Genomic DNA, 11,989 nt, shown 5'->3' on the forward strand with positions numbered 1-11,989 from the left:
TCAGAGAGATATGTCAGAAAAATTGGTTGGTTGGGAAAGGGGATGCTATAGAATTTTACACACATAAACTAATAAGTAGCAGGGCCGGGGAAGGCCCCTTGTGCACCAAACTAACTAAAATATTCTGCACCAAACTAACTAAAATATTCTGCTGCTGTTAGTTTCCCTTTAAGGACAATCACAAGTAAAAGATTCTGTTGTACATTCCTGGTTTTGATCTCAACCAGAATCTGTGCAAGATTTTTTTTTCGAGGTTGTAAAAGAATAGCACTGATATACATCTGGCAAAAGAGAAATACTCAGCATGACCTTCACAAGGACAGATAACTTGACCTGAGGTGAACAAACTGAAAAGGAAAAGGGTATTTATATAGTGAAGTGGGAGGCAGACCCCTGTCCTCTCTGCAGAAGACATGCAGATGTTGTGAGCACATCCCTCAGTAATGTCCTGCTTTGTATACAATGACTGTGGAGCTCACAGCAATTACAGAAAGGACAGATAAAGACCCGCTGCCATTTATCTGCAGCATTCCCTTACTATAGTAGATAATTATTATAATTCCGTAATGACCTCCCATTACAGCCCCGGAGTTTACAGAACAGCTACTGCTATCAAGAAAAAATAAAAAATTCTCTCGTTATTGCTCAAATTATTTTTACTGATGGAGAGAAGCCAAGGCTTCTGTTATTTCCAATGGCCATGGAGTCAATGATCAAACAAGTTTTTTATATATTAAATCTTAAAGGGGAATTATCAGCAGGTTAGACGAACCTGCTGATAACTCCCTATTGCGTATTGGGCGATGAGGATGAAAGGTATATCGCTTAACTTCATCCTTGGCGCTGTTCCTGTGCAGTTTAAATGTAGTGCTCTGTCCAATAAGTGTAGATCCAGTCCACCCTCAGCCGGGGGCAAATCGGAGACATACCTTCATCCTCAGCATCCCATGCGCAATAGGGAGATATCAACAGGTTAGATTCATCTTTAAAGTGCTCTCTGCTGCCACCTCTGTCCATGTCCACAGCAGTAGCAAATCCCCTTTGAAAGCCTCTCCTGCTGTGGACAGTTCCTGTCATGGACAGAGGTGGTAGCAGAGAGCGCTGTGTCAGACTGAAAAGAATTCATCACTTCCCCGCAGGACATACAGCAGCTGATCAGTACTGGAAGACTTGAGATTTTTAACTAGAGGTAATTTACAAAACTTTCTGACACCAATTGATCTGAAAACTTTTTTTTTTTCTCTGCAGTACCCCGTTAACTACAGTACATAAAGTTCTCTTACGGCAGTTCCTTTCTCAGTTTCTTCTATGCTAGCAAACGAACCAAAATCCCTTTCATGCCACTACTAGGCTGTGTTCACACTGTGTTTTGTTCTTCCATTGTAATGCATTATTTTTGCTGCAGACTATACTATTCTATACAGCAAAAAAAAAAAAAAAAAAAAACATTTACAATGCATTTTTTAAACTATGCAAGTCAATGAAAAATGTATTCTGCCATACAACAGTATCCATTTTTATTATTCCTAATGTATACATTTTACCCTCTTTACGAGTATATAGCGTATACACTAGAGGCCTATCAATCTAATCAAGTTTTATGTTAAGCATGTATATTTTTTTTTGTAAATGTTGGTGATGCTCTCATTTTCCTTTTTAATATCTTTATTATAAAATAGTCCAGAAATCTTGAAGTTTTTAATTTGACCAATAGGCTTAAAACTGGGACTTCCTGTTCTGTCTGTGATAATAAAATAGGGGGGGGGGGGGGGGGCAGCTGGTAAGTGATCTGTACAGAATTACAGTGACAGGTGACACCAGTAGATAGCAACTCTGCTTCCCCCGCCCTGTGAGGTGACCTACTGTATGCACAGGTCACAGAGCATACTTACAAATGTGTCCTGAGTCTGGAGATGTTCATTGTGTCTACGTCTATGAAGTTTGCCATAAAGCACGTCACTAAATGCTGTTTCATACACATCAGGCAAGATGGCAGCTTCCCAAAATAGTATGTATGCTGATATGCTTTTCCAGATGTAAATCTTAAGTAAAATCCCTACCTTGGCCCTTCCGCAGTCCATTTCCGCCTATAGTATATAAAATTTCTCCATTCTTCTCAATGGTCGCTTTCATTCCCCTCTATATATGCAGACTAAGGAGTGTCTTTGGCATCCCCCTGGTCCAAGGTTTGGAAGGATATGGCGGCACTAATTCCACCATGTCCTATGTACATTTGTATTCAGACTACTATCCACTACACCAGCAGCGGAGACCATACAGTGACAGATTGTATACATAGAAGGACATGTGAATGGACAGCTCCTGAGCTATGGAGCAAAGTTCATGAAATCGCCTTCCAGCAGAGGTGGTAAGACTACTATACTTAGGGAATACAGGACTAATCTTCTCAGACAATAAGGCAGCCATTGTGGAAGAAATGGGCTAATCTGGCCTTAATTCTTGCCATGCATATGTGATCATCTACTCCAGACAAATCCTATACAGTGAAAGATCGCATACATAGAAGGATATACTGTATGAACGGACAGCTCTTGTGCTAAGGAGCAAAGTTCATGAAATCGCCTTCCAGCAGAGGTGGTAGGCACAAGTATAGTTAGGGAATACTGAACTAATCTTCTCAATAAGGCCCCATTGTTAAAGAAATGGGCTAATCTGGCCTTAATTCTTACCATGCATTTGCGATCATCTACTCCAGACAAATCCTCTTCAAACTCCTTTCCCACATCAAACTCCATGATGTAGTTTCTAAAAGTGCTCAGCGTTTTAATGACCATGTGCTCACCGTTCTGGTGAATATCTTTGTCTGGTTTCAGCAGAGTGGCAATTTTCCTGAGGGCCACATTGACATCTGCAAAGAGAAGAAGAAAGTAGTTTCTTTATTGTTCTTCAAGGGAGACCCTTCGACCCAAACTTATTGCCCTTTAGTTTTAACAGAAAGAGACTTAGACCCAATAACCTTGCCCTATTTTGTATTCTTTTGCAGCCTTAACAGGGTTATACATAAAGAAAGGACAGAACATCCATATTTAGTGTCCCTTATTTACACAAGCCCACACTACCCATGTCAAAAGCCAACCTGTACGTATTACGCCAAGACTTGGCCAATGTAAAACTTTTTTTTTTAAATTGAACTATGAGTGGCCGTTTCCTAGGTAGAATGTATATACTACCTTGTCTCTCAAAAGATAAAACCTAGCCCTAGCTTAATTTTTGGCTTAGGCCTTAAAGGGAACCTGTCACCCCATCCCTGGACAAGGCCCCACATACATACTGACTCCTCCACGTCCTGATGCCGGCCCTGCCGCAGAGACCTCACCATTGGCTTATTTCCTATTTCCAGTCATTTCCTATGGCCATCAGACTCATCTCCGCTCATTTGCATGAGTGCACAAGATGGGCCGACGGCAAGATCTCTGTGGCAGGACCGGCACCAGAGCCAGTATGTATGCGGGGCACCCTGGGGTAACAGGTTCCATTTAAATATAACCCCCCCCCCTCTGTATTATAATTCTATTCCATATTAAGGTTCTGGGACAGCACCAGTAGACTGGCAGATATGGTGTTTATGTTAAAAAAGGTCTCTGGATGTTCCCTAGGAAAGTGTGGAAACATGCTTGAGGGACTCTTAAATGAGTATATACAGGAGTATGTGGCAGAATAGAAGTGATAGCCAGCATGGTTTTCTTTCTTTTTCATGGAATTACTTTTACATTTGCAGATTACACCAAGCCATTTAATATAGAGCAGTCTATTGACAATGTTAATATTAAGAGGCGAGTGGAAATAATTTATTTTGGGGCGCTAGTTCATATAAAAGATCCCTGGAATTTGAAAAATTAAAAATAAATAAATCATGCAATTTTATTGATACTATACAAAAACAAACATAGTTATGGGGGACAATTAAAGGAGAAGTCCAGAGAAAAAAAACAATTGTTTTCAAATCAGCTGGTGGCAGCAAAGAGCATTATGTCCGACTAGAAAGAATAAACCACTTCCAGTACTTATGAGCTGCTGTATGTCCTGCATACACAAAACATGGTTGACCACAGTATTGTGTAGGTTAAAAGTAACTATTTAAAACAGATCCGTTTAACAGACTGCAAAAACACAGCGTGAACCTACCCTAACTCCTCTTTACTAACCCATAGTAACCTAAACTCCTTTAATACTTTTTGCCACAGCCGCCAATACTATGCCTACTGCCCAGCAGAGAACATTGTGTCAGACTAGAAATAATACAAAACTTCCTGTAGGAAGACTTGAGATTTTTAAATAAAAGTAATAAACTTTCCTGATTAAAATTAAAAAAAAATAAAAAAAAAAATCTCCAGAGTACCTCTAACTATATGAATATATTTTTGGTACAGTAAATATAGTAAAAGAGAGGTGTGCTGAGAGAAGCAGCAACTTGTAGCTGGCAGGTAGTTAGTAGTATTGTTATAGTGCAAAATCCCAGTGTGTTATAAGAGTTGTCTATGCATTATAAGCTGTATATTGTCTGCCATGTACAGTAGCTGCAGATGTGTGAATGATGCCATGATCTTTCATTGGTATAACACCCAAGTGATTTGGCAGGTCCGATAAAATTACCTGCTCCACTGCTCCATATCCCAGATACCCTTAATCTAGTCCTGTCTCTGTTACTTATCCAAGCACATACGATTAATCCCAGTATTACCAGGATGATCACTTTATCCCCTAGAATGCATTACAAAACCAAATTTTCCCACTGGATTTAACCCATGAATATAAAGCCATGGTAAAGTGTGCACAGAAAGGGCACTGCCATACACGTCTAATGTTATAAAACACTGCGGTATCAAGGTACAGTCAATTGTTTAGTCCTGTGTGATGTGGAAATCTATGGCGCTTAGCTAGTCCTTCTTCCCTCACATATACCAGACAGAACCTAATGTATGATGGCTGAAGGGTTAATATAAACCAAATGACCAGAAGGAAATAGCTGACTGATAAGGGTATGCTGTGCACTGTCAACACTGGAGACTTTCACCTCTACAACATACACATGACCCTAAAATTCTTTACTGCAGAAAACATCATTCATTATCTGCACTAAAATAGCAAGATATAATAGGCCCCAGAGCTGTCTTGTGTCTCTGTAAAGCAGTGCTTCTCAGTTCCAGTCCTCAAGGCCCACTTGCCGGGGCACTGTTCACCTATGAATGGGTCAGTAAAACTGTGGACAGCTATGGTTAAGAACGTGTGAACGCATCCTAAGTCAAAGTCATCTGAACAATGGTGGGACCATACAACTGTAATGGGGTCTCCCAGCTCTCCCCCTATTGGGTGAACAGAGAAGAATTGGGCATGTTGGGATTTCCACTGCTTGACCATTTTGTTCTCGGAGAGATAGTGACAGAGCAGCTAACCCTGCCTTCTTCATTGCACTGAACATTCATGTATATAGGGAGGCAGGGAAAAATGGCCACCAGCCAAACTATTGGCCATTGATGGTGTATGGCCACCTTTAGGCCAGCTATACAGTGATATAAAACTAGGAACTGTGCCACTGTTGAACCACTTAAAGGGGTTGTCCAGCGCTACAAAAAGATGGCCACTTTTTTCCAGAGACAACATGAATCTTGGGGGACATTTATCAAAAATGGTGTAAGGTGATACTGGCTCAGTTGCCCCTAGCAACCAATCAGATTCCACCTTTCATTTCCCAAAGAGTCTGTAAGGAATGAAAAGTGGAATCTGATTGGTTGCTAGGGGCAACTGAGCCAGTTTCACTTTACACAATGTTTGATAAATCTCCCCCCTTGTCCCCAGTTCAGGTGCGGTTTGCAATCAAGCTCTATTCACTTCAATGGAACTGAATTGCAAAACTAGACCTAAACTGGAGACAAGAGTGGTGCTGTCTCTGAAGGAAAGTGGCAATGTTTTTGAAGCGCTGGATAACCCCTTTAAGGGAGGCCCTGATTTGTGTCTTCAGATACTTTAGTGCTACATTCCAAGAGCTATAACCTTTCTATTTTATGTTTCCATCAATGTAGCTGTACGAGGGTGTTTGCTTTTTCTATGTTGCAGAAGTAGGTGTAGTTGTCATTGCCACCATGTTTAACTAAACAGAATTCACTGATAAATGGGGGGTTGTAAGCTGGGGGGGGGGGGGGGGGGGGGGGGGGAGGGGGAAATAGAAACATAAAATAAAATAAAAAAATTTGCAATTGCTGTTTCTCATGAGATGTTCCTTTACAGCTTGTTGCAATGACTGATATAGCCACCACTTACTTTAGAGCAGCAATATTAAACCAAAGAAAGTGTAGTTTTCCATTACACAATGATTAAGCTCTATCTAAGGAGATCTAGGCAGCATGTGAATGGGATTCTATAAAATCCTATTCACTTTTTTTGTTGTATAGCTATAGCTGTAAGAACAGGGTCAGACATGTTGGATTTACACATACATGATCCTTTGTTACCTCTAGTAAGTAGATTATCTTCTTCTCTATAGTGAAATGAACGTGCACGGCCGGCTGATCCTAGGGTGTCTATTTATGGAGTAAGATGGGCGCTGGCCAATTGAACCATTGTCAGTGTATGGTCTTCTATAGAATGTGGATTCACATAGACTTCTAATAATGTGACAGACATGAGTCTAATGCCCAGACCATACAATGCAGTGGGATTTTTGTATATAGGCAATAAAGCATTGTTTTGTCCCCCTTCAATAACGCTAGCGGAAAGACTTCACGTTATATGATGAGTGTTATATGATGAGTGTTATAATACCAGATATAGAATTTATACATCATAAGAGACATGTATTTTGCAACACTATGCAATCCAAGTATACACGTGAGCATGCATTGTTGCCAGGACGTGCATGGCAGTGTGACCGATACTGCGCCCATGTGAACAAAGACCATGGGATAAACACCATAGATCATAGTAAAGTGTTCACATGATATATTTTTCATAATATTTAGTAGACCAGCAGTCATCACTTTGACCCACATTCACCGCCATCAGAAGAATGTGCTATACATTGCAGAGCTGGATAGTGACGTCACTAAGTGCCTTTGTCTCAGTCCCTTTGATATAAGGGGTAACGTTGATCAGGTAAGTGTAGTTTAACACGCAGTACAGAGGTTAACAGAAAAGAAAGGATACAATCTGTATATCATTTATAATGTAACAAGCCATAGTTTGGGTTTTCAGTGCATTGTACGTGAAGTACAATAAACTGTATATCACTGAAAAACTTTGAGTGGTCAGTAAAGATGAGTTTGTCATTTGGCCTATTTTAAGGTTACAGTGGACTGCACGTAATCCTTCTTTATGATCTTAAATCCTGTTCCAGTCGGCTGTAGCACAGATGAGTTTTAGCATCTGCATTATGACTATGATAGGCGGACGTGCAGCTTCTCTATACGGTGCTCAGCAGTGTCACAGATCAGTGTTGAATTGTTATGGCCATCTGAACTCTGTCTAAGGCCGCTTTTCTTTTTTTACATCGGCCAACCAGATGACGGGAACATCTGCACCTCTTTCAGGTGTTGGACCCGCTGCTGGCTTTGGCTTATAAATACTAATACAAAAGGCTGACGATAATCCCGCTTTGGCGCTTATTCACACTTCTATATAACACTTTCATCATAGAAAACATATGGTTATATGCAGATTCACATTGTTATACTGTTTTACTTTTTTTTTTTTAATGCCCATGGCATTTTCTTTAATACGTTCCAACAGATCCATATTGATACAGTTTATGGTCCCATAGAAGTCAATAGGTTACATTTAAAAAATGTTTGCTTTATTTTTGTATGGTCTACATATGTATTTCTTTCATTTTTGCTATCTATATATTTTAGCAAAAGTAAAAGAGACTAAAAATTTGTATAGTAAAAAGAACAAAAAATTGGAATGATTTTTTATGTATCGGTATTACATATCAGTATTGTGTGATCCACAAGTGTGAATGAGGCCTTGCTCATATCATAGAGGTAAATGAACATTTCTCTTCTCGGGGAGACACGCACTCTACGGGCTCTTTCATGCCTTCTTTGTTACTATATCCTTAAAATCCCACATGGCAAACATCCAATTCACCTCACTAGCTGCCTGAGATAGGGAGAGAGCTCAGATTACCTAAAATGTGCCTATGAGTAGCATAAAATGCGAATAAAACCCATGATACAACAGTCTATCAAGATTTCCATAGAGACTAAAGGGAAATTGCATATCAGCATGTTTAACCCAGGGGTGTAATATGAGATCTGTGTGGGGGGAACCAAAAGTTAGAATTTAGGATTAAGGAAGAACATTCCTGCCTCCATAATGAATCTTTGGAAATGTAGATGGACAAAGGAGTTCTCCCTTTCACTAGTTAACGGAACTGTACATTGATCCATCAGAAGTCAAACAAACCTCTCATCACATTCCTGACTGCAGAGATCAGAGAATTCTGGCAAAAACAAGACACCTGACCTCAAACCTCGACTCACCCAGCGCCTTCAGGTAGTCCTCAAAATTCTCATTGCTTAGCATTTTCCAATAGCCATTGAAGTCGACTGGCATGATTGCTGTGGATAGTGGAATGCGTGCTGCGGAGGTGTAGTGTGTTCTGGCTCTGGAGTCACTGAAAGCTGTGGTTACTCCAATCCTGCTGGTAACTGAGCCCCTCCTAACTCTATCACAATGCAAGAAGTTACCTCCCACCCGCTGGACATCTCACAGTCTGCACACATGCCTGGGCTCTGCACAGCTTGATGCACTCACTAATAGCCTGTTACATGGTGGGCTTGCCTACTCCTTATCCTGATGCCAGGAGACATAAGAACATATGATGTATGGGAGATGACTGATTTATTCTAGACCTCCACTTGTGTTTGTTTTATATATAAATATATATATATATATATATATATATATATATATATATATATATAATTTAGGGTACAAACACACACAGCGTATGCAGCAGATACGATACTGTGTTCAGTTATTTAGATCTAATCTGCTGCGTATCGCAGCAGTAAATATGCAGCGTATATGCCGTGTGTGTTTGTACCCTTACTATCTATCTATAGATCCTTTGTGTCATGTTTTTGTGTTTTAGTTCACTCTTTAGGCTGGGTTCACACTACGTATATTTCAGTCAGTATTGTGGTCCTCATATTGCATAAACACAGAAAGGATCTGTTCACACAATAGTGAAATTGAGTGGATGGCCGCCATATAACAGTAAATAACGGCCATTATTACAATATAACAGTCGTTGTTTTAAAATAACAGCAAATATTTGCCATTAAATGATGGCCATCCACTCAATTTCAACATTGTGTGAACAGATCCTTTCTGTGTTTTCAATCCACTCCTGGTTTTGGTTGCAATATGAGGACCACAATACTGACTGAAATATACGTAGTGTGAACCCAGCCTTAGACTGGATTCACAGGTTGCAGTTTTGTGTCAATATTACCGCCAGGTGTCCTGGTCTAGAGACCCGATCGGACAAGAAAATATGATGCTGTAATGCTGCGTTTACACGGAATGCTAATTCATACGATTAACGATTTCGAAGAAGCGATTTTTTTTATAACGATCAGCGTTTAGCTGGAACGATATATCATACGGAAAATTCGTTTTGCGATCACTTAAGCCTATCTCGCACATAGGTAAAATCGGTGAACGACTGTTAACACGGAACGATCTGTGAATTTTTTGTGAACGACGATTTAAGAACATGTTCAAAGATCAAAATTAACGATTTCTCGTTCGTCGTTCGATCGTTTGCTGCATTTACACGTACGATTATCGTTTGAATTTGATCGTTATTGTGCAAATTTGCACAATAATCATTCTGTGCAAACGCAGCATCAGTTTAGGTCATTAGATCTCCTGTCAGACCAATCAGGACTTGTGGCGGTAGTACAGATGCAAAAATGCAACTGTATCATGGTTAGTGCTAGTGATAACTTACAATAATCTACTGCAATTCCACTCCTGGTTTTGGTTTAAAAAAAAAAAAAAAAAAAATGCTTTATGTGAACCCAGCCTAAAGCCAGTGTCACACAAGTGTATTTTGGTACACACATGCTTATTAGGGGTAATCTGGAGAGAAAAAAAAATATTTTGGATAAACTGATATAAAATTATACAGACATGTATAGAATGGAAAGAATGCACCACTTCCTGCAGGATTTAGAGCAGATGAAGGTTTGAGTTTTTTTTTTTTTTTTTTATAATAGAAGAGAAGAATTTAAGTCTCCATCTGACCACGGGTTACAGAAACGCAGTCAGGCTGGAACCTGCAGGTGAGGTACAGACATATATATATGGCTGAAATATGCCAGTGTGAAGCCAGTCTAAGGGTATGTTCACACTTTTTTTTTTAGACAAAAGACCTATAATATATCAAATTTAACCATTAAAAGATCATGTGCAAAGCAGAGAGCATATAACGTAGAAAGGCACTTTTCACTTGTTAGTTTAGGAGTTCAGGGGAAGGGACAAAGGTTTTGAGAATTATCTTTCAGGGTTTGAAGATTCTCTAAACTTCTTCCAGGGGGACCGGCTTTTTTCAAAGCGTGCATGTGACCTTGCTCCCAGCTTACTAGGTCCTCCATCCTGCACAATGTGTCTACCTTGAGCAGCCAAGTGGCAAACTCAGATGGTTCCGCTGACCTCCAATGGAGCGTAATTTTGCAGTTGTGAGAAAAAAAAGTCGCCAGATCATATCTACTAGGCCGGAAGGTGGAAATAGGAGCCCATAAAAAAATCTGTGATTTAGAGAAGGGGATACATTTCCCCATAACCTTCTTAATGGTATCTAATATGGCATCCCAATATATTTTAAGGGAGGGGCAAACCATCCAAATATGAGAGAGTGCCCACCACTTACACCACACCACCAACACTTATCATTATCCAGCAGATAATTTTATGCAACCAATCAGGTGTGCGGTACCACCTAGTTAGGAGCTTGAAAGAGTTCTCCTGGACCCCCCCTTCGTGAAGCCATGTGAGTTGTCAAGTATGCTCTTTTTATCAAGTTGAGAGAATTGTTCATTCAACTCTCTTTCCCATGCTAGGAGATATGTAGGGGTTTTAGGGGCTGAATTGGATAACAAACTTTTATAGATAACGGAGATTAAGCCTCCTGATAATTTAGGCATACTTAGTATTTTGTCCAGCCAAGACAGAAAAGAAAGAGCTGGGATTATCGACTTGAATCTCCACATTGTCTGCCTTATATGCAGAAGTTCTAAGAAGTTTATGTGTACCAACAACTAATAGAGACTGTATGTCCCCCAGGTCAACCCTATATAAATCCTACAATGTAGTATTGTGGAAGTCTGTCCAAACCGTAGAGAGGCACTACGAGATACCCAGGTAGTGCGGTAATTCACTCACTGGGGCCAGAGGGGAGATTTTCAGGGGCAGGGAGGATAGCAAATGTTTTCTGAATATGTCTATGGTGCCTTTAGTAGTGGAACTCTGGTTTTTAGGCAATCCTGTGTCAGGAAGAGAGGACCAATAAGCTCTGCAGTATGCAGCCGGGGGCTATGTTCACACTACGTATATTTCAGTCAGTATTGTGGTCCTCATATTGCAACCAAAACCAGGAGTGGATTAAAAACACAGAAAGGATCTGTTCACACAATGTTGAAATTGAGTGGATGGCCGCCATTTAATGGCAAATATTTGCTGTTATTTTAAAACAACGGCTGTTATATTGAAATAATGGCAGTTATTTACTGTTATATGGCGGCCATCCACTCAATTTCAACATTGTGTGAACAGATCCTTTCTGTGTTTTCAATCCATTCCTGGTTGAGGTTGCAATATGAGGACCACAATACTGACTGAAATATACATAGTGTGAACCCAGCCTAAGCTGCAATCTTTCAGTTCTCACATATAAACAATCGTCTTGAGGTCTAGTCAGCTGAATCCATCTACTGAGTTAGGACATCCCATTCTAAGTTCATAG

General features: G+C 40.1%; 1 protein-coding gene across 1 annotated transcript in view; it reads right to left on the minus strand.

The window, feature by feature from the left end:
- The window catches only part of RBP1 (retinol binding protein 1), a 25,347-nt gene extending 16,675 nt beyond the window's left edge, over window positions 1-8,672 (minus strand). Inside the window, exons 1-2 of the mRNA XM_069975569.1 lie at window positions 8,499-8,672; window positions 2,691-2,869 (exon numbers count right to left, since the gene is read on the minus strand). Coding sequence (XP_069831670.1) covers window positions 2,691-2,869; window positions 8,499-8,571 — 252 coding nt within the window. The 5' untranslated portion in view covers window positions 8,572-8,672. The remainder of the gene's footprint in view (window positions 1-2,690; window positions 2,870-8,498) is intronic.
- Between the last annotated feature and the right edge of the window lie 3,317 nt (window positions 8,673-11,989).

The sequence above is a fragment of the Dendropsophus ebraccatus genome, chromosome 6 (genome assembly GCF_027789765.1).
Source record: "Dendropsophus ebraccatus isolate aDenEbr1 chromosome 6, aDenEbr1.pat, whole genome shotgun sequence".
Classification (NCBI taxonomy): Eukaryota; Metazoa; Chordata; class Amphibia; order Anura; family Hylidae; genus Dendropsophus; species Dendropsophus ebraccatus.